Below are 23,250 nucleotides of genomic sequence, written 5' to 3'. Positions count from 1 at the left end.
CACAATCTCAAACAGACTTACAGTAAACAGTGAAAGGCCATTAAGATAAAGAGGCAGTGTTGGGTTGCTCGAAATGTGTATTTCTATAATCTGATGTATTGCACCACGCCTGGTATTGGACTATACTCTCCTGTACTCCAAAAAGGCCCAATAAAGTATAATAGCCTATAGTATAGTATATTTCAGCAATCTGGCAGCAGCAATGACATCAAAGCCACCGTCACAAAGAAGAGATCTGAAAGTGTCTCATTTGTTTACAGGAGAAGCTCAGGTCAGTCAAAAGCAAACGATCGCTGCATCTGCATGACATGGATTAAAAAAAGGTAATTCCAGAAAACAAGAACTTGTCAAGATGAAAGAAAACCAGATATGTGTTCTCTAAATTTGCATCATTGACCTGGTCCACCTCTACAATTCAAAACTGTTCAATTCTACAGTAATAATAGTAAGACGGTTGGGTTGGGTGTGTCTGTTTTGTGTATTTGTTCTAATCTACTTATCATCCAACCAAAATTGGTTTGCCAATAGTATAATCTTATATTGAAAGATTCAAGCATCTCAGACACATACACACACACACATACATACACAAACATACACACTCAGGTAAAGAAGCTCCAACAATGTGAAAGTAATGCAAGTCTGGAGCCATATGTCAGTTGAAATTATGATCTGATTTGGTAAGGTAGGTACACAAACACACAAATACACAAACACACACATGCACACACACAGATACGCCATACATGCAGACACACAGACACACGCACGCACACAAAAATATAAAGTCAAAGCCACAGTGTTGTGTGGTGAAATGTGCAGTGTAACCCACTCTTTCTGCACAACGAAATTCTTAAGACAAGAATCTGGTCTCGTTGATCATCTGAAGAACTCACACTCAAGGGCAACAATGGATCACAAACCTGCCTGATGAGCATGAATCACAGCCAATAAGCCTCCATCACCCTCTCTCTCTCTCCCTCTCCCTCTCCCTCTCCCTCTCTCTCTCTCTCTCTCTCTCTCTCTCTCTCTCTCTCTCTCTCTCTCTCTCTCTCTCTCTCTCTCTCTCTCTCTCTCTCTCTCTCTCTCTCTCTCTCTCTCTCATTATCTCCAGGATGTCATCACTCCTGTCTATTCCCCTCCAGACGGCTTCTCTTCTTCGGTGGTGCTCTCACGTCCATGGCCTCCTCAACTGACCCAGTCATCCCTTCCTCTCTGAAATATTGATGATCATCCTCCCATCCTGTCCATCTATCTATCTATATGTATATGTATGCAGCTATGTATATTTCTCTGTCTATCTATAGATATATCCATCCATCCATCCATCTAGCTATGTCAGATATCCATCTAACAATCTACCGAATTATATACATATATATCTGTATTTATATCTATCTATCTATCTATCTATCTATCTATCTATCTATCTATCTATCTATCTATCTATCTATCTATCTATCTATCTATCTATCTATCTATCTATCTATCTATCCGTCAGTCCATCCATCCACACATCTATTCATCTGTATTATAGGATTATGCGTATGAGATTTGAATTATATTTGAATTAACAATGAACACGTGTCTAGTCTCCTTTGTTTGTGCGCGTGTGTGTGTGTGTGTGTGTGTGTGTGTGTGTGTGTGTGTGTGTGTGTGTGTGTGTGTGTGTGTGTGTGTGTTTGTGTGTGCGTGTGTGTGTGTGCGATTGTGCGTGTGTTCTTGTGCGTGTGTGGTATGTGCTTGTGCGTGCTCTGAAAAGGACAACCTGAGTCACATCTCCCTCCACTTGATGGAGGCCTATAAAACGGGCCCATATACACTCCGATACATCTGGCAGGACGCTAAAGACATGACGCCGTGTGATTGACAGCACGCACGGCGGCACACATCACAGGAGACAAGCTCTCCACTGCTGATCCACGACACGACCAGGAAGCGTAACGGTTCCAATAAGCTACCGTGTTATTTATCGTGTGCCGAGCTGTGTGCGCGTGCGCGTGTACGTGCGCTTGCGTAAAACCTGCGTGTCGCATGCGAGAGTGTGTGAGAGGGCAAGAAAGGAGAGGAAATGAAAGAAAAAGGCGAGAGAAAACAGAAGAAGGAATAAGCTGTAAGGAACAAGGAGGGAGAGGGAGGGGGTGGCGGTCGCATTGGCTACATCAATATCTTACCGTCAGTCCTCTGGTTTCCCTCCTCCTCCTCCTCCTCCTCCTCCACCTCCTCCTCCTCCTCCTCCTCGCCGCTCACTGCGTCTCCCGCATCCCGTGTCTGTATGTCCGCGCCCTCCCGCTGCCTCTATAGTTTCCCCAACCGCTCACCCACCTCTCTCCCCGGCCGCACCGCCTCGTTCTCGAGGCGTGAAATCAACGAGTCAACGGAGGGGAGGATGCGACTGGTGCTCGGGCAACACTAACTACGTCAAGTCTGTCAATAGATTCAGTCATAGGCATTCAACAACTGGGCGTCCTTCCCCCTAACGACACGCGACACACTCGACATGTAACATCCTCTCCTCCCGCTGTCCTCTCCGGGCTCGATGGCTTCCCCCGGTGGTGCTGTAGCGCCGTGCGTCACGTCAGAACCATCACTCCCATGGGTTTCGTGCCCATGGAAGATGCGGGGAATATACAGGCCTATAGTTTCCGATAGATTGAGTGAGGGCAAAGAAAATTACGCTCGCGGGATGTGAAATATTTTAGCAGACATAGCCTACCTCATATCTGATTCGGCCCCCGTGGTTGTTTTTCGTTAACCGAATTAAGCCCGTTTAGTATTCGTCATTGTGTTCCGTGTCGTTCAATTACATCCCTTAATGGAAGAAAAAAGAACGTCGACGAAGATTCGACGTTGACAATTCGTGACAAATTGAGGCGATGTCCTCGAGGTGGTCCTTGCGATGCGATAGCACTAGCGTAGGCAGGAGTCATTTGAGGAAATGGTCAAAATTAAAACGCATCTGGGCGACCGACTGAGCAAGAGGTTTCCCGCTCATGGCCTCGCCTAGTATCCGTCGTTCTGTCTCTTCTATTTGCGCTATCTCTTTCCGTGGGTTCGCTTGTTGCGCGTGCCGCGCTCGGGAACGCGCAATATGTGTGTTTCTGTACTGATGTGTGTGCGCGCGTGTGCACTAGTTCCTATCGAGTGTTCTTGAGAGAGGAGAGAGGGAGAGAGGCGCGTAGAGAGGGGAGGGGGGAGGCGGGAGGGGGAGGGGGTGGGGGGAAAGGAGAGAGGGAGCGAGAGAGCGAGAGCGGGAGATAGGCTAAGATCATATAGAAAAAGGAGGCAGGATTGCATAATTTTGTTTTTAAATATTGAATCGTATCACATCCTTCAATGGTTTGTAATGAGAAATGGAAAGAGCCGAATTGATGCTTTTGCAGGCCAGCCTCTTTTAAACGCCATCAACAGTTTTAAGCATTTAAATTGTCTACTATCAACAGCTTGGATGAAGCCAGAGTCACCTAGAGTGTCTGTTTTATAAGTAAGAACATGGCTATTAGGCCTGTATTCAACATCTACTGCAACATCACTCATACTCATTAGTCCAGTATTGTGGCCAACGATACCAGCGCCTCTCCCCTAGTCTCATTCGTTCATGTTAAATTGATCAAGCTTTACTCAAGAAACCAAAGGTCATTGCATTCCTGGCAATATTTGCCATAAGAAAAACAACCATGATTGCTATATCATGGAGGTCTGTCTATATGTGAATTCTACTGGAGCCAGAGAGCTTAGAAGACTATGACTATGCAGCACACTCCCAGTATTCTTGTCGTTCACAAGGCACTATGTCTATAATCATCCTAATGATCGAAAGGATGACCCTGAATCAGCAGCACAAAGGCCTCCTCAACCTGTTGTGAGCACCATTAATGATTGTTTGAACACGGTTGTTATTATATTTGTACGGATGGAATCCTAATGTGATTTTTTTGGTGGATTGTCTTTGTCCAAATTCACAGCGCATTGTTCCTGCCTTATTAGCAGGTGGGAGGGGAGCTCCATATTCATAAGCTAGCACACTGTTTGAGAAACAACAGGCAAAAGGCGATTGCAGATTTAGTAGCAAATCTTAATTTTAGAAGTCATATTTTCGCAGTTTTAATGAAAGTATTAGTGTGGCCTTGTGTAAACAGTGAAACTCAAGGATATATGTTTCATCCACTGTACACACTTGCCAAAATATCATGGCCATGTTCCATTGTTACTGAGCATTGCAGCAGTTGGCAGTGTTTAGGAACTTAAAAGGCAGTCCATTACTGCACATTTAATAATTTATTATGCCTGATATCCCCTTTTGGCAGATTCAGTAAGAATTCACAAGCCTAAATTAACTTTAATTTATTAATGAATTAAACATAATTTAAACAGGACAACTTTATGGGGAATCATAATAATCAGTTCAAAGGGTCTTTCCAGAAGCACTCCTTTGATACATTGCCTTTGGATACAGCATTTATAACCCCCTTGAGGAGCAGCTTCTCTTTCCGTCAACCTCATGGTGTCCCCTCTCCTTCACCCTCGTCTTCATGCTGCAGTCCTTTCTTTCCCTAAACCCCTCACCGTCTTCATCACCTCCACTCCAGCCCTCCCCTACGTCTCCTTCATCGCCCTCCACCTTGTACTTGAGTCACGGGCTCACTGAAGCCTCTCATGGATTTTTTCGTCAAAGTCCTCGTTCATCAGGAGGTTCCCGTCGCTCAGCGCGGCGGCCCCCCCTGCCAGTTGCGGTAGCACTGCGGGGCCCGGGCTGCAGATCTCTTCCACTGCATTCGGGGAGAGGGCTTGAGCCGTCTGGCCGCAGCAGCAAACACAAACGTGGGCTTCTCTTCTACATCAAACACGGCCTCCAGCTCCCTACAGGGGAATGGAAAAGGCATAGAGAATGCTAACACATCCGAAGGCATATTCTTAACCTTGGCTTTGCGTATCCCCTAGGGTTTGTTTTAGTTATTAGTAAATGTGATAATTTTTCCGATCCGCCTCTAGCGAGTCCTCTCAATGATGGACCAATTGCAGGAATAAAGTTCTTCCAACTGAAGTTTATGGAGGTACACAGCTCTAAATTGTCATGCAGTGATGCAAATAGATAGTTATGCATAAAGCTTGTTATGCAGATAGTTATCTAGTAGGTGGTTGTGCAGTTAGCTAGTGACAGTGAGTAATGCAAACAGCTAGTCGTGCAGGTAGCTAGTTATGAAGCACAGTGATGCAGATATGAGGTAGCTATTTATGCAGTCTGCTTGTTATGAATTGGCTGTTGTACATATGGCTAATTATGAAGGAAAAAGTTATGAAGTAGCTAGTTATGCAGTCAACTTCTTGTGCAGACAGTTACTGTATGTAGACAGCTAGTGGTGCAGAATTCTTGTTGTGCAGATAGCTAGTGGTTCAGATTGAAGTTGTGCACAATGCTTGTTTTGCAGATAGCTAGTGGTTCAGATTTAAGTTGTGCGGAAGCTATTTGTGCAGACAGCTAGTTATGCAGATAGCTAGTTGTGCAGACAGCTAGTTATCTGGAAAGCTGTTTATGCATAAAACTAGTAATGCAGATAGTTATGTAGCAGGTAGTCAGTTAGCTAATTATGCAGACAGCAAGTTATGCAAACAGATAGCCGTGCAAACAGCTAGTAATGGGGGTAGCTAGTTATGCAGTCAACTAGTAGAAACAACTAGATGCAGATAAATAGCTATACAGTAGCTAGTTATGCAGTCAACTAATTGTGCATGCAGTTATGCAGACAGCTTGTTGTACAGACAGCTAGTTGTGCAGATAGGTAGTTGTAAAGACAGCTAGTTGTGCAGACAGCTAGTTGTGCAGACAGCTAATTGTGCAGATAGCTAATTATGTAGACAGTTGTGCAGATAGTTAATTGTGCAGACAGCTGGTTGTGCAGAAAGCTGGTTGTGCAGAGAGCTAGTTGTGCAGACAGCTAATTGTGTTGATAGATAGTTGTGTAGACAGCTAGTTGTGCAGACATTGTGCAGACAGCTAGTTGCGCAAACAGCTAGTCGTGCCAAACAGGGACTTGATATGTCCTGTAGGGGGCCTCGTAGGCTAGGTACAGACATTTATTTGGCAGCACTTTAAGAAAGCTTTGCTGCTGTTCTTCCGACTGGTTCGAAAATACAAATCGAGTGTGTGTTTGTTTGTATGTATGTTTGTGTTTGTGTGTGTGTGTGTGTGTGTGTGTGTGTGTGTGTGTGTGTGTGTGTGTGTGTGTGTGTGTGTGTGTGTGTGTGTGTGTGTGTGTGTGTGTGTGTGTGTGTGTGTGTGTGTGTGCACGTGGATGTGTTTGTTTCTTTTTTACCTGATGTTGAAAAGAAGTATACTGGGCAGAGCGCCCTGCACAGAATTCTTCTGTCAGATGTTTCTGAAATATTTAAGTAACAGAACACTGGTGGTTTTCACCTGCAGCAGATGCAGAGAATAGCATACGTATGTGGTTCTGTAGGAGCAGGACAATCTCCCTTTCTGTGTCCAGTTTATCCTGGTCCCTTTTCACTAGAATGAGAACCATGGAACACGTCCACCATGTCTGAGGGGCTTGAGTTTGGGGGTTTAATTTACAAAAAGTAATGGGGAATGTTTGTAGTGTACACATACCAACCACTTCTTGCACATGAGGCTGATGAAGAAATGGAATGAAATAACATGTCATTTTTCTACATTGGAATTATATAATCTCTTTTTTCAGCAAGATAATTCACAAAGAAAATATTCTCACCTTTAGGATGCAGTCAATCGTTCACTTCCCTTGCCTTGGCGCCTCTCGTGTCTCTGCCCAAGCTGTCAGCTATAATCGCTTTATCTGTAAGCACGTCTCCTCGCCTTCATGGTGCCTGTCACTACACACTGCCTCCCGGAGGATTAAGGAGGTGTGTGTGTGTGTGTGTGTGTGTGTGTGTGTGTGTGTGTGTGTGTGTGTGTGTGTGTGTGTGTGTGTGTGTGTGTGTGTGTGTGTGTGTGTGTGTGTGGGTGTGTGCATGCACGTGTGCGTGTGTGTGCTTGGGTGAGTACAGTTGTAATCAGTGATCATAATCATTGCTTGATGCACAACCAAGCAAATGGCAGCAGCATTGTCAGAAACACTTTCTCATGAGTGCCTTTATATGGGTATGACTTGGTATTTTACTAATAATAAACACAGATAAAGTTCACTATATATTTAGTTTAATCTTTTTGGTTTGTTTATTTGGTTCAAGTCAAGTGTATTCATGCTTGACCCCTGGGGCTATAGGGCTGTGCCATTATCTATTATAATCTATCTATTTCTGGGTTTGAGTTTTGGGTCAAACGACCTCCAACCAAAAATAATCGAGTAGAAACGTTTTTTTAAAGAAACGCTGAACAGCTGGATATTTGTTAATTATTTTCTACTTGAACATTTTGTGTATTTTTTTAAGGGGAGTTCTCAGTTACAAAGTGTTTTTTGGAGAGAAATGCTGAATAAATTCATCATGTTTTCAAACTCAAAAATAATCGTGATTTCAATATTAACCATAGCAGCCCTACCTAGGGCAGTGTAAAAAAAAAAGGTGTCCACTGTCCGTGCTCTAGACCTCGCTCCTCATTGGTTCGTCGTGTTCTCCCACCTCTGGCCCTCGTTGCCAAGCAGCACGTTCCTCCTAGTCCTCCTCCTCTTCATACTTTCCCTTCCCCCAAAAGTCCCACCACTTCTTTCTCCTCTTGTCGTCCTCCGTCTTGTACTTGAGCCTTCGGACGGGGTCGGTGGCGCTGCGCAGGTTGAGGTCGTCGTACTCCTCGTTGAGCATGAAGCTCCGCTCCACAAGCTCCGCCCCCTCCTGCCAGTTCCGGAAGCAGTCGGCTGCGCCCAGGCGGCAGATGTCGTCCACGGCGTTTGCGGAGAGGACGGATCCGTCGGGCCGGAGGACCACCACCGTCGGAACGTTGATCACCTCAAACTTCGCCTGCAGCTCCCTGTGCCATGCGGGACGAAGGACTGTAATTAAACATATATCGTAGAAAGGACGATGATTATACATAAAGTACCAAGGATGATAATTATAGCCTACTTATCGTACAAAGGACGATGGTTAAACATAAAGTACGAAGGACGATATTTTTGCTTATCGTACAAATGACGACGATTAAAAATGAAGTATGAAGGACAATAATTATATTATCGTACAAAGGACGATGCTTACACGTAAAATCCGAAGGACGATTATTGCTTATCGTGCAAAGGACGATAATTATACTTATCGTACAAAGGACAATAATTATACTTATCTTACAAAGGCCAATAACTATATACTTATCGTACGTGGACGATGATTATACATAAAGTACGAGGGAAGGTAATTATACTTATCATACGAGGCCGATGATTAGACCTATCGTGCAAACGGCGATGATTATTCATGTCGCGCGATAAGTATAATTATCGTCCTTTGTACAATATAAATAATCCTCGTCCTTCATAAATATCGTACAAAGGACGATAATATACTTATCCTGCAAACGACGACGATTATACGTATCGTCGTAGGGCGATAATTAGACATACCGTATGAAGGATGGACATTATACTTATCGTACGAAGGACAATGATTAGACATATCGTATGAAGGACGATCATTTTGCATGATCTTTGCGTGACACACACCATCCAGGAAATGCTGCATTGTACTCTTTAGCCTCGTAGGAGACCAATTATCATGTAGCTGCAGTCATCTTCTCAAGGTTTTCCAATCGCTGTTACCTAATACAGTGGTTTTAGGGTTTTTTCCGCACGCACGCACACGCACACACACACACACACACATCTTTCTTGCTCTCTCTTGTTTCATTCCTTTCATCTGTGTGCCACTTCCTGTCTCTCTCCTTCCCTCTAGGAGTCAAACTCACTTTTTGTACGAGTCCTCGAATGCCACGAACAAAGACTTTTTGTGCAGCTCTTTTAGAAACTTTTCCTGTTGCTCCTCTGTCTGATCCAAACTAAGACAAAAAAAAGTAAGATTGAAGAAAAGAGCTGACTTTCGAGCTGTGTGTGTGTGTGTCTGTACTTGACTGAATTAGTGAGAGTGTTTGAGTGTATAAGTGTGTGTGTGCCTGTGTGTGTATTTGTTTGTTTGTGTGTGTGTGTGTGTGTGTGTGTGTGTGTGTGTGTGTGTGTGTGTGTGTGTGTGTGTGTGTGTGTGTGTGTGTGTGTGTGTGTGTGTGTGTGTGTGTGCATTTGGTTGCGTGTAAGTGTGTGTGTGTTTATATGCGTGTGTGGGCAAAAGTTGCAAACATCGTGACAGAGACCTGATGTAGACCAGGGCTAACAATGCTGGGTTTTCTATGTAGAAAGGGTCCTTAAGACGTTTGAAGAAGTCGTTGAGTATAGGGACAAACTCTCTGCACTTCTCACATCCAGCACAGGCGAAGAAAAGCATCAGAATCCTGTTCTCCAAGGTGCCTATGATTTCCCGTTCTGTGTTAAGCTCATCCTGGTCCCAGTTGTTCTTCACCAAAACCCGATCCAGGAACAAGTCCACCATGATGAAGAGCTAGGGAGAGAAAGGAACAATGTTCTCAGCAACAAACAAGCACAATGCACAATGCAGAATTGGGGTTGCCCATCAGAATAGGATGTTTTGCTGACGATACTCTGCAATATTGGGAGGACTCAAGAGAGTACTGTCCTGTATAATCCTACATCAACGTCAATATACCGTAAACCTGGCAATGTTTTGCCACATCTCGCATGAGAAATGCTGTGGCAGATGCAAACACAGAAATGGGTACCCATAATGGCTAGTAATTTCACGATTAATTACTAAACAATGGCAAAAAAAACACTAGTTCCTAATTAATTAACATCCCAATGTAGCTATACTCCCAAATGGTGCACATTGTATTGTAACGTTGTGATGTACAAAGGAATGAAAACAAAGGTTGAAAATACACTAAACAACCACTGGCTGCTGAGTTGGGCTCTTGTCCATTTCCAGTGAAAGGAGCCAAAATTATCCAAGAATGGTTCATTCAAAGAGTGTCAACAAACAAAGTGAGGCAAGTGGAGTTACAGTACTCTATACAGTGGAGTAACTCAGTGTCTCAGCCCCACGAGTTTACGGGAAGATTTTCTACTTAGCGTTCATGCAGTTTAACGGCCAGGATGTAGTGGAAAAAACATTGATGAGGTTGTATGCGCTCTGTAGTTTTACTGTTCCTAAATTTGCCTTTCTTTTAACTAATGTGTTCACCTTTTCCTATTCTGTTCTAATAAACATAATATGTATGCATGTATGAGGTTGATAGTGGCCCGTGGCACACCATGTCAATATTCTAGCGGCCCGGTATTAGAGACTAATAAGCCGTCGAAACAACAGCTAAGGACAAACACAATCGGTATGCCCCCTCACCTTGAAAGCCTGTTTCAACACAAACAAAGAAAACACCAGATGCCGTTTCCTCTTGTTCGAGCCATTCTACTCCCCTCTTCACCAACGCTTTCCCTTTTCCCGTCACAATTCCACCTTCCGTCTCGCCCGGTGTGTCAATCTTGGCTTCCTCTCAAGGCCCCTTCAATTACTCCATTACTCCGTTTTCGGATCGACTCTGTCTTTGTCTCCCCCCTGCCAGCACGCCGACAGCCAGGGCTACAACGCCAGGACAGGGGTATGCTGTCGTCTTGGTGTGAATAGAGTCTCTCAAAGCCGGAGCAGATAAACAGTAACAATCCCATTACTTTAAGAGCAGCAGGATGGTGGTGGAAGGGGGGAACAGAGACAGAATAACACACAGGGACAAAGTGGATTGCAAATTGGACGGGTCTTTCTTGGGAATCACTTAAGGGGAGAAGAAAGTGGGAACTAGGGAATAAATAGAGAAGAGAGACATACTTATGACTAAAAGTGTCTGAATGGCCTCATCACATGGAAGATTATGGCTCCTATCTTAGAAACCTTTATTGATACCTACAAGCCAGGTTAGAATGATCAAGTTTTATGCATCAAGATATGGTTTGAGGTATTCCCACTGTTTTTCAAGCTGTGAGTGCTGTGTGTACAGATCTGCTGTGCCACTTGCATGACGTTAATCTCACAGTGACTAGAGGGGAGGTGGTAAATATAGAAGGCTGCAGGGGCATCTAATAGGATTAGTCCGAGACACACAAGGAGATGAACAAACACAGAAGCTGCCGGGGTGTAATACATAAGTGTGGAACCACGCCATCTAATGTATGTGTAGACACAGCTCTCATGCTGCTGAGAGAAAAAACACCACCGCATGATATTCTGCTTAAATTTGCTGCTTTGATTTGCACATATTAGAGTAACTACAATGACCTCAACCCGTTGCTGGAGATAATCTTTATTCTCTGACAAAAAGGAACGTATCAAGTCATACGATACAATAAAGCCTTGTTCAATCAAATTGACCAACTAGATGCCAAAATTTGCAGGAATGGAAAATGTTTGAATTACTTTTGATTTAAGGACTACATTAAAAGTATTTTATTTATTCTTATGCATTCTAAAATTTTGTGTTTCAGGCCATTCTTTCTATTCTTGAGCTTGGGCAGTTGGCCAAAAGGGAAAGAAAGACATTGCATTGTGGCAGAATGTAATCTGGGGTTGACTGAACCACCAAATTATTAACAATAATAACAATAATATTAATTATGCCAACAATAATATTAGTGCAGAGATTTATATGGGGACACAAAAACGTATTTACCTCTGTCAAAAGTCCCTTATTTATCCTCCCCTACTCTTTTGCTGCCCATATTTGTTCTGCATAAAGTTTATAGACTAAAATACATGAAGACTATCCTACATTCAAAACTGCTATGACATTTATTTAACTACCTCCTTGTTCTCCTCATTTCAAACCGTAACACTCAGTTCGCCTCCTATTCCTCCACCTCCCCTCCTCCTCCTCTTCCTCACAGCTCCTCCTCCTCCTCTTCCTGACAGCTTCACCTCCTCTTTCTCACAGCTCCTCCTCCTCTACCTCAGAGCTCCTCCTTCTCCTCTTCCTCACAGCTCCTCCTTCTCCTCTTCCTCACAGCTCCTCCTCCTCTTCCTCACAGCTCCTTCAATCCCTCACAGCTCCTCCTCCCCCTCATCCTCAAAGCTCCTTCTCCTCTTCCTGACATCTCCTCCTCCTCTTCCTCACAGCTCCTCCTCTTCCTCAAAGCTCCTCCTCTTCCTCACAGCTCCTCCTCCTCCTCCCCCTCCTCCTCCTCACAGCTCCCCCTCACAGCTCCTCCTCCTCCTCCCCCTCCTCCCCCTCCTCCTCCTCACAGCTCCTCCTCCCCCTCACAGCTCCTCCTCCTCCCCCTCCTCCTCCTCACAGCTCCCCCTCACAGCTCCTCCTCCTCCTCACAGCTCCTCCTCCTCCCCCTCCTCCTCCTCACAGCTCCCCCTCACAGCTCCTCCTCCTCCTCACAGCTCCTCCTCCTCCCCCTCCTCCTCCTCACAGCTCCCCCTCACAGCTCCTCCTCCTCCTCACAGCTCCTCCTCCTCCTCCCCCTCCTCCTCCTCACAGCTCCCCCTCACAGCTCCTCCTCCTCCTCACAGCTCCTCCTCCTCCTCACAGCTCCTCCTCCTCCTCACAGCTCCCCCTCACAGCTCCTCCTCCTCCTCCCCTCCTCCCCCTCCTCCTCCTCACAGCTCCCCCTCACAGCTCCTCCCCTTCCTCACAGCTCCTCCTCCTCCTCCCCCTCCTCCTCCTCACAGCTCCTCCTCTTCCTCAAAGCTCCTCCTACTCCTCCTCCCCCTCCTCCTCCTCCTCACAGCTCCTCCTTGGCGCTCCAGTTGTCCAGGTCCGACTGCAGCACGTCTGAGTTCTGTGCGTCGGAGCTGAGCTCCGCCTGCTCCTGGGTCTTCCTGGAGCGGGCGCGGTCCCAGTCGGTGCGGACCGTCTCGTTGTCCCAGACCACCGAGGTCTCCGTGTCGCTGATGTACCCCGGTTCGCCCGTATAGTGGGTGGGGTACACCAGCAACGGCTCGGCCGAGAAGGCACGCAGGTCCCGCTGCTTGAAGTGGGCCATGTAGGCAGAGCTAGGGGGGGGGGAGAGAGAGAGTGAGAGAGAGAGAGAGAGAGAGAGAGAGAGAGAGAGAGAGAGAGAGAGAGAGAGAGAGAGAGAGAGAGAGAGAGAGAGAGAGAGAGACCATCAGACTTACAACCTCTAAAAGCTGTGTGGTCAACTCTTAATGGCAAGACAAAATATGCCAGCATGTGTCTCTGTCTGCGGCCGGTGCCACGTGGCGAAACGGCACTTTAAAAGCTGCTGCATAGCCTTTAGACTTTCAAGGCAGGCTTCTCTTTGTTGTTGCGGCAGCAATTGATACAATACTGTCTGTCACTGTGGTAACTGTTCACTGATAATACGTGACGCACTTTCCATTATACCGCATGATTCCCTGTCTGCACAATATTATCCAGTGCATTCACCGTTGACCGAAGTCTTGCATGACATCATGTCGTATTGATGGTAACGTTGGGGCTCAGCAAGAAGAAGTTTAAAACGTGATCAGCTGAAACAGTCGGGTGGTTCAGGAGAACTCAGAACAGAGGCAGAGAGGAGAGAGGAGGTACTCACACTGGGTGTTTATTGTACATCACGGGAAGGAACTCATCGACGGGGAGCATCTTACTCAGAGGCTCCGCCCTGAGCAGTTTCCGTGCGCCCTTCAACGACATCATGTAGCCCAGCGTCCAATAGGAGTAGTCGGCCTCCACCAGATTGTGGATCTTGGGAACGGGCGTTTCTTGGTGGTCCACCTGCATCCTCTTCCGGCCGATGTAACTTCACAAAGACAAATTCCACAAAACAACAGTCAGAGAGGCAGAGAGAGGAACGTGAATCCTCAACACACATGCTGCAACATGCCGGATAGTACTCACATCAGGTCCCAGTCCAGTCCGTGGGCGGTCACCTCGTACAGCAGGTTGCTCAGACGGCGTTTGAAGAACACCTCGAAGCGGAGGTCGTCCTCTATGACCAGAGAGCTCTGCAGACCACGCTCTGAGATCTGCACGATGCATTCAGCACACCGGGATACACACACACACACACACACACACACACACACACACACACACACACACACACACACACACACACACACACACACACACACACACACACACACACACACACACACACACACACACACACAGCGGTCATACAATAAAGGGAGGGCAATCTTGACGTATTCCATTTTTTTTTCAAATCACAAGGAAACATTTTTGCAAGTCCTCTTTTTTTCTTCATAAAACATTAGTGAGAAAAGTCTTTGGCCGGTTTGCTATGATCTCAGGTTTATTGTCGACATTGACCCGGGCGAGTATGAAAATAAGCCATGATTTTAGCTCCTCCCCTCTCGTAGTGTCGGCGTGTGCCCAAACTGGGCGATGGCGAGCCATTGATATCAATTATATTCCAAACAATCAGCTCCAATACCTGTATTTTGGGTTTGTTGAACGAAAGTAAGAGCATACAAACTACGCTGGCTAGGTACTTTTCTCCAATAGTAGTAATGAACAAATCCAGGAGTTTTGATTGCGTTTCCACGTCACTGCTTGCAGACACAGAGACACACAATAGAACAATTCAGGAATTCTTGAGGGTTTCTAAGTCTAAGCATCACTTCTGGACCAAAATGGATCATGAATTCACCAGGACATTTCCCATTCAGGCATTATATTTGCTGGCCTCTCAATCTAAGTCTCTGTCAATGAGCAGGCGCAGCGGCATGTAAGCATAGACCACTTAGGCTACCTTCCAATCAGTTTAAAAAACAAACCCTCCTACACTTGCCCTCGCCACATATTGAAATGTTGCTCCGCACTCAGAATTCAGCATTATCATAGCATTATAACCCTAAAACACGGCAACTAGCAACACTCAGACTTCTAACTGCATGCCTAACCCTCTTCTGGACTCGGCACGAAAGGACACACTCCCACTCTAATCGATGACAGCTACGACACTGAGCTGTCTCTTCTACACGAAGAACCACACAATTGATTGCAAGTCTATTTTGAAGGATGGCAATGAAGCCCTCCACCAGAATCACCAGAATCAATGTGTAAACACGAAATGTGTTCATGAATATCATTTGAAATTGTTAAATAGTTACAATTATAATACAATTACCATAATATTACTATAACAATAGTCGTTATAACATAAGCGTGATCACAGACACGATAATGATAGCAAAAACGTATAATAATTGCAGTGCGACAAATTTGTGCGACGCTGCTAAGCCTCTAAGTCTGCCACTAAGTCTTTAAGTCAGTGAGCGTGCACAGTGGCAAAAAACCCAGATTCAAAACTTGATCCTGTGGATTTGTACATTTGTGGGCCCTATTGGTGAAGACTACCGTGCCAGGGCGGCTCCTATGCTATGCGCTCACCTGGGTTGTGCAAAACAAAGATACCTTTAACGGAGCTGCTAAACACTCATTTAAAATATAATGGATTTGAATGGATTGCCGACTCCCGATTTGAGAAGGTGACGACACTGCGATAGGGGATGAGTTGAACAGATATCGTGGCTGATTAACTTGGACGTAGGCAATGTCAACAATTAAGCTTGGGTCTTGACAAACAGTTCAAATATTTGAACTATAGCTGGGTGATATGGGAATACTACACACCATTACGCATATATGGTAATTTAAGGTTCAGTTTCATCATAAAATAAAAACCTCATATATTTCAAATTGTATCACCATATCTTAAAAGGAGAAGCTGGGTCTTGCCAAAAGTTTTGTTTTTCTAACCCATCAAAACAGGATTAACAACAGTATTAAATCATGGCCCAGCACCATGTTTACACTACTTGTATATTTGTAATCTTCTGTGCCAATCCTTGGCAATAGACAAGTGCAGCCAAAGGGCCTAGGACTAGGTCTGGGGCTGCATGCAGCTCTCTGACCTCCTTCCAGGCGTTGTAATGGGAGAGGAAACAGCCCAGCTCGCCCTTAGTGAGAGAGCGTCCATGGTAGGGGTCTTTGTAGGCGGACAGCATCTGGACACCCATGGCCTCTATGTCGCTGGTGTTCAGGGCCCTGCAACACGATGGAGAAGGAATGGAGTGTGAACGTGCACTATTATCATAAAAGTGCCAATCTGAATACCTGAAGGACGCTGTGAACTAGTTGGCCTTTTATAGAGTGTGAAAGAGAGAGTCATTACTATTACTATTTCACAATATATTCATAACAAAAACTATTCTGACCTGTACTTAAACTTAAACCCCTATCAAACAGAACGTACAAATCGCTGAACTCGTAACATGGCCTGGAAATATTCTGGGCGGGTGCAGGCGTGATGAAATTCAAGTTTATGCTGTAGAAGCCCTTTTCCTTCGCTACCAAAAGACCTGGTGTTATTTAGCAATTAACCCCTTAGGCTGCAGTTGGAAATGATTGCCGGTTAATTCCTCCCTTCGCACTCAAAGGCTGTCGAAACAGGCCTCTACATTAACACCTGTAGCCCACAAAACGAATTATTGCAGAAATACATTCGGATAATCCGAGATAATTAACAGTCTTAAATCATATGTCTGTCATGTTTTAAAAGTCTGATTCAATGTATTTCAAATGAACTATTTGAACCGATTACTTGAAACACAATATACGTGACAATATCGATCTACAAAAGGCGTTCCCAAGGGAATAACATGCCAGCTAGGCGCTTGCTCTAGTGTCTCTTCTTGTCATGATCGATAAACAGACTTCACCCCGTTATGTTTCTTCGTTTTGAGTGCGAAAAAGGCGTCATTGGAGATGAAGGAGCAGATTACGAGGGCTGAGCCCCATAGTCACAGGGCTACTAGCATACTAAGGTTTGTGTTAGGCCAGTAACCACATGTTTTGTTATGAGATGCACAGGCTTTCCTTGTTTTTCAAGTCTCCCAAGGTTTATTGTTGAAAGTAAAATAGGTTTGACATCGAAACTGAAAGTGAAATAAGCTGCATAGCGCTGTTTCGTGGTTGTGTACCTAATGAATGATTTCTCTCCAAGCAGCTTACGTAGTTTGACACAATAGCAGCAGGTCAAATGCAGCTGCAGTGTGTTTGTAATGCACATAGACTCAAAACACAAATTAAAACGTTTGAACGTATGACGTTCAAGAATAAATACAAAAGCGAATTCATAGTGAAATAACAAACACCAACGGTTCAGATTTAACACTACACTCTTAAATAGGATGGAAAAATGTATGACAATTTTACTTTTAGTCGGGATGGATGGCCTTATGTCGACTGAGGACATTCTTTGTCGGGGACGGCCCTTCAGATTACACAAGTGGGGTCAAAGTGCAGAGAGGAAAACCTACTTGCCGTCCACAGCGGAAATGACCTTACAGGTGAGTTCCTGCTCATAAAGCGCTCTCAACATGCGCTCGCGCCGGTCTGCTCGACGGTGCAGGTTGATCAAGAACACCTGAACACACACACACACACACACACACACACACACACACACACACACACACACACACACACACACACACACACACACACACACACACACACACACACACACACACACACACACGTCATTAAACAGCCCTGCTGGACATCGGTAAACGTGCATGAGGGTGTGTTTGTGAATGTACGTGGGTGTTTGTTTACCTCGTCAAAGCCCATCTTGTCAGGCCGCTTGGGGGGCACAGAGAGGTAGATAGATGGCTCCAGTGGAGGATGGTTCACTGGCAGAGAGAGAGAGAGAGAGAGAGAGATAGAGAGAGAGAGAGAGAGAGAGAGAGAGAGAGAGAGAGAGAGAGAGAGAGAGAGAGACACACACACACACACACAGCGAGAGACAGAGAGAGACACACACAATTATATAACACATGTCATTATTTCACCATGATGCACAGTTGTTACATCCCATGACATGCGGTAGGATGTGAAGCGGATCCCAACAGGTGGTACGACCACACGACTCACCCGAGACCTCCAGCTGAGTGTGCAGGAAGCTGTCTGCCTCGTCCTGCAGGGAGCTGTGGGAGGGCAGGGGAACGGGGAGGTAGCCGTACGTCTGCCTGTTGCACACGTGCATCTGTACTCCTGACAGAAGGAGAACCCCTCCATTATAACATACACACATACATCTGTGCTCCTGACAGGAGCACCACCCATTATAACATATAAGGGATACCACACATAACACACACGTACCCACACACGCACACACACACACACACACACACACAGCATCAACACTTACCTACCAAGTTACCTTCTCTCTCACACACACACACACACACACACACACACACACACACACACACACACACACACACACACACACACACACACACACACACACACACACACACACACACACACAGACAATCACAGTCACCCACCTGCACTGCGTGCTGAGAATGCGAAGATGATGACGTCGTCCAGGGCCCAGGCGTACTCGGGGTGGGGGGGGTAGAAGGCCAGCTGGCGGGAGGCGACCTTGCGGAGGTCCAGCAAGAAGGTGGAGTGCACCATGGGCACGGCGAAGCAGCCCCGCCGCTCCCGCCTGCGGATGGGCATGTAGGCGGGGGTCCGCCTGTAGTAGCCCTGAAGGAACAACCACGCACGCACGCATGCACACACACACACACACACACACACACACACACACACACACACATGCACACACGCCCACACAGACACACAAACACACACACACACACAAATGAGCCCTCATCTGGGGACCTTCCCCAGGGGAAGCATTCTGTTGCAGAGAGATAACCGACACTGGAGCTGGAATAGGAATTAATAAACAAATGTGTTGTTTGGAGGTTTGCTCACGTAGAGAGAGATAAGGGGGGAGGTGCATGTACCAGATTAAACCCTTCATTTTGTGATCAGTTTTGTGCCTTTTTTTGGTCATTCAAAGGGCCCGACTACATTAGAAGAGTTTTCATTAGGCTATACAAATGTTGACTATTAGTAGGGCTGGATATCACTTGATGACAGCCCACCAAATAATGATAATTCAACCTCGAAACTGAAACATTGATTTTCAGTTCCCCATTAAAACAGAGCTGGAGTCCGGGCTGAGGGGGTGTCACCTATAGGCCAGGGGACATGCAGCGTGTGTGGAAGGAAGAGCAGCCTTCCAAAGCCAGTGGATCAGGCGCAGTGGCAGGGGGTACCTGGGAGGTCATGCCGCACCAGAAGTTGGAGTAGGCCGCCCTGGACTCCAGCATGGGAGCGACAGCGGTCTGGTTCTCTCTCATTAGCAGCTGTAGAACGTCTTGGTTGGATAGCAGGTTGTCGCAGTCCATCAGCTGAAACCAGGCAGGGCGTTCAATGAGCATTTGATTTATGCACCCACAGGAGCACATTCACACATTGACAAATGTATACATTCATAAGAAAACACACTATCCTTCTGCTTCCTCTAACCAAATAATTAATCAAAACTACAAAATAAATAAATGTACTGAAGTACTGTCTCTTTAAATGACAGTACTTCTGGTAATTATCCCCAGAGTAAACACGAAACATGGGATTTAAGACTTGGCCCAACTCTGGGCACCTATAAAACAAGACTGTAGACTTTTATCGTAAATATATTGCATTTATTGCTTATTTTATTACTAAAATGCCTTTTTGACTTTGCCTTTATTTTCTATTTTTACCAGAAAGATACATGATCTGATACCAGACAGAAAGGATAAGGTTCTGTCTGGGTTTGAGACCTAGAATCTTGGTTGGAGTCCCAGAGAAAGGACCAAGTTCCTTTATGTCGGGTGGGAGTCCCAGAGAAAGGACCACATTCCTTTAGGTCAGGTTGGAGTCCAAGAGGAAGGACCAAGTTCCTTAAGGTCAGGTTGGAGTCCTACCGTGGGTAACTCTGAGGGTCTGAGACCCGAGTTCGGTCTGGGTTAGAGCCCTAGAATCGGGGTTGGAGTCCCAGTGAAAGGACCAAGTTCCATTAGGTCGGGTTGGATTCCCCACATCGGTACCAGAGGGACTTTTGATCTGACATTAAATACATTGCACTTTCTTAAATGCTGATCTATTTTACTCATTTTTTGCATATGTTTTCTTTTACTTATCTATTATTTTATTTTATTGCATGACAATGTTTATATGTGAAGCACTTTGAGTCTGCCTTGTATATGAAAAGTGCTATAAAAATAAAGTTGCCTAAATGACACAACCTCCAATAACCAACCCAGATTCAAACTAATTTCATTTTTGGAAACACAAGTAACTCTGCTCTGGTTAAATAACCCCAATCATTAACCGATAATACAGAGGAGGACTTTGGTTTTCCTTACAAATGGCCAACATTAATTAACTCAGAACAGTGGCAGCAATAGTTTTAGTGAGAAGATGGAGGCGGTACCAGGAAGTAGTCGGCCCATATCTCCCGGGCCGCGTCCAGGGCAGCCTGACGAAGCTTCAACACGTGCTCATAACGTGCGCCAGTCCAGTGCTTAGGCCCCGTCTCCTTGCCATAGTCCCTTAAAGACACACACACACACACACACACACACACACACACACACACACACACACACACACACACACACACACACACACACACACACACACACACACACACACACACACACACACACATACACCATACTGTTATGTTATGTGATTCTCTCTCTCCCTTTCTCTCACTCCCTATCTCCCACTCTATCTCTCACTGACACCCACAAATCCAACAAATACTGTTATTATGGTGAAGCTACATCTTTCTCTCCACACACACACACACACACACACACACACACACACACACACACACACACACACACACACACACACACACACACACACACACACACACACACACACACACACACACACACACAAGCACACACACACCCACATGCACACACACACACCTGGGAACTTCTTGGGGTCTCCACTCCACATAGTGGTAGAGATTCTGCACCTGGACGAGCCAGTCCTCCAGCAGGGCGCTGGTGTTGTCTGTGTTGTGGTCCGTCGCCACCCTGCGGAGAGAGGAGAGAGAGAGAGAGAGAGAGGAAGAGAGGAGAGAGAGAGGGGGGGAGGAAGAGAGGAGAGAGAGAGGGGGGGAGAGGAAGAGAGGAGAGAGAGAGAGTGAGGGGAAGAGAGGAGAGAGAGAGGGGGGAGGAAGAGAGGAGAGAGCGAGGGGGGAGGAAGAGAGGAGAGAGAGAGCGAGTGAGAGGAAGAGAGGAGAGAGAGAGAGAGGAGAGAGAGGAGAGAGAGGGGGGGAGGAAGAGAGGAGAAAGAGAGAGCAAGTGAGAGGAAGAGAGGAGAGAGAGAGCGAGTGAGAGGAAGAGAGGAGAGAGAGAACGAGGAGGGGGAGGTTACAATTAAGATCCACCAACTGAATTGAAGGTCAACAGAAACAGAGCTAAATACCACAGGTAATCGATTAAGAACAAGCCACCGGGAATGGCAAATATTCAAAGAGAATACAGAAAAAGTCTGAATTCTTCTGATTTGGTCCATCGATGACATAGTGCAGAATGACGGGTCAGGACAAACATGATGTGGTGGTGATAGCGAGACAGGCGATATTGAAAGTTGACTGTTGTCTGTGTCATCATAGCAGCTTTGCCAGTTTATATAGCTTTATACCATGTGATGGAGAGAGAAAGAGAGGCTGAGGGAAAGAGAAAGAGAGACAAAGAGGGAGATAACTTAAGAACAGCCTTTTATTTCAAACTGTTTCAAATTACAGCCACATTTATCACAAAACAAACAAAGTGTGCACTAGAGACTAATGCATAATGCGCAGAGAGTTGTAATTGTATAATAACAGGCACAGGAAAAGACAGTAGAGGGAATATACATCACACCATCATATTTACTTTACTATCTTTTATTCTTTATTCCTTCCCCTGATCCCAATAGTGAGCCGAATAGATATCCTGTGTTTTATTGTTATTTGTCTGTGCTGTTCCTTTGTCATTTCTGTAATTAACTGCTGGTCTGAGGAGCCAGAGGGAACTATGTGCAGATTTATGGGCAAATCAAAGAACTTCAGTAATCACAGCGCCCAGAGAGTTTACATGTTTTAACAAACCCCCGCTCAAACTCCTTAAGCACACACACACGCGCACGCACACACACACACACACACACACACACACACACACACACACACACACACACACACACACACACACACACACACACACACACACGCACATTCACAGGGGTAGGGACAAATTCAAGAAAGAATGTATCAGCAACTCAAATGAACTGATGAAATTAAACTAACCTCTCCAAATGTCAACTCACTACAAACAACCTCTGAAATAAGACCTTAAAAATAGAATTAAGCAAAGTCTTACACGGATGAAATATTTTATCAATCAAAATGAAATGTCTTCTGTTGTTCTTTCCTCATATCAGAAATATAGAACGAGAAAATTTATTATTTATTTGTTTACATTACATAGACCTACACCCACACTGTCAGAACAACGTGTTGGGGGGGGGGGGGGGGGGGGGGGGGGTACTTACTTCTAATAAGTAGGCCCGATTCCCAGAACCACTTTTGTAATATTTTCTCACTCACCAGAGAGCAATACGGTCCTTCGGGTAGTTTAGACGCTCAACTGTCCCCAGGACGAGAGGCAGTGAGTGTCCCGAGTTGCGGCAGACCAGCGCTATGAGAACCCGGGGAGCGAGAAGCGGGGACTCGGGGGTCCACCGCTCCTCGGGGAAATATCCTCGGCTTAACCCCGAAAGAAAAATGGTCAGTAGTAGAGGCAAAAGTAAGTCGACCCGGTGCATGGCAGGAATCAGAGTTGTGACAAGGCACCGCTGCAGATATTACACTGTACACGGGATGTGGATGATGGGACCACTTCCTTTATTTGTTATGCCGACTCAATAGACGACTTGCGCGCAGACGGTGATTTAAAGGGATATGGGAGATTCAACCAGACCGCAGGGTCACGTAAATGTGAACTGTTTAGTTTACATACTATGCTGCCGACCTATATCAAAGCATACTTGGTATTAGTTAAATAGTATATAACAGAATATTTTATCACTTTGATAATTTGTCAGGGAATTTTCGGCGTAATTCATTGCAGTAGCCTACTGTTGTCGACAATCCCTTTAAGAAAAAGCCACGCCCTCTTACACAACGCTGTCCGCTGGAATCTGCTAGAAAAACAACTGGCACAGCCATGCATGGCGCGTAGGCATGTGAGGATAAAAACTACTGCTATCAAGTAACATGAATCAAGTCAAGCCACGTTTCACGTTTTTTATACCCTCTGGCATTCTGGTGG

General features: G+C 45.6%; 4 protein-coding genes across 11 annotated transcripts in view; all 4 read right to left on the bottom strand.

Annotated features, from left to right (window-relative positions):
• Nucleotides 1–3,135, bottom strand: part of LOC115539898 (adhesion G protein-coupled receptor L1) — a 38,747-nt gene extending 35,612 nt beyond the window's left edge. For 5 of the 7 annotated variants that reach the window (XM_030350767.1, XM_030350770.1, XM_030350773.1 and 2 more), the window contains exon 1: nucleotides 2,175–3,134. The gene's annotated coding sequence lies outside the window, so the exon portion shown is untranslated. Of the gene's footprint in view, nucleotides 1–2,174 lie in introns of all 7 variants that reach the window. The other 2 variants (XM_030350771.1, XM_030350769.1) reach the window with 2 other exon arrangements.
• Nucleotides 3,136–4,328: 1,193 nt separating this feature from the next.
• On the bottom strand, nucleotides 4,329–6,925 carry LOC115540789 (nucleoredoxin-like protein 1). Its single transcript, XM_030352366.1, is given in 6 exon segments — nucleotides 4,329–4,788; nucleotides 4,790–4,813; nucleotides 4,815–4,862; nucleotides 6,042–6,170; nucleotides 6,390–6,632; nucleotides 6,732–6,925. Coding segments are annotated over 5 exon segments (567 nt in total). The 5' UTR covers nucleotides 6,609–6,632; nucleotides 6,732–6,925; the 3' UTR covers nucleotides 4,329–4,641.
• A 230-nt stretch (nucleotides 6,926–7,155) lies between these two features.
• Nucleotides 7,156–12,009, bottom strand: LOC115539918 (nucleoredoxin-like protein 1). Of its 2 annotated transcripts, XM_030350804.1 has the most exons (4): nucleotides 10,378–12,001; nucleotides 9,275–9,519; nucleotides 8,876–8,965; nucleotides 7,156–7,945 (listed from the first exon to the last, which is right to left on the bottom strand). In XM_030350804.1, exons 2-4 carry the CDS (start codon nucleotides 9,508–9,510, stop codon nucleotides 7,633–7,635), a joined length of 639 nt encoding a protein of 212 aa, XP_030206664.1. In that variant the 5' UTR covers nucleotides 9,511–9,519; nucleotides 10,378–12,001; the 3' UTR covers nucleotides 7,156–7,632. The 2 variants fall into 2 exon arrangements, with proteins under 2 accessions (XP_030206664.1, XP_030206665.1); XM_030350805.1 differs by lacking the exon at nucleotides 8,876–8,965 and having other exon boundaries at nucleotides 10,378–12,009.
• Nucleotides 12,010–12,700: 691 nt separating this feature from the next.
• LOC115539905 (procollagen galactosyltransferase 1) lies at nucleotides 12,701–22,891 on the bottom strand. Its single transcript, XM_030350783.1, has 12 exons — nucleotides 22,527–22,891; nucleotides 20,857–20,967; nucleotides 20,346–20,463; nucleotides 19,144–19,278; nucleotides 18,358–18,562; nucleotides 17,936–18,055; nucleotides 17,618–17,694; nucleotides 17,320–17,426; nucleotides 15,913–16,045; nucleotides 13,871–13,998; nucleotides 13,566–13,772; nucleotides 12,701–13,023 (listed from the first exon to the last, which is right to left on the bottom strand). Exons 1-12 carry the CDS (start codon nucleotides 22,742–22,744, stop codon nucleotides 12,753–12,755), a joined length of 1,830 nt encoding a protein of 609 aa, XP_030206643.1. The 5' UTR covers nucleotides 22,745–22,891; the 3' UTR covers nucleotides 12,701–12,752.
• Nucleotides 22,892–23,250: the final 359 nt, after the last annotated feature.

The sequence above is a fragment of the Gadus morhua genome, chromosome 3 (genome assembly GCF_902167405.1).
Source record: "Gadus morhua chromosome 3, gadMor3.0, whole genome shotgun sequence".
Classification (NCBI taxonomy): Eukaryota; Metazoa; Chordata; class Actinopteri; order Gadiformes; family Gadidae; genus Gadus; species Gadus morhua.
This window is presented reverse-complemented; position numbering and strand designations above follow the sequence as displayed.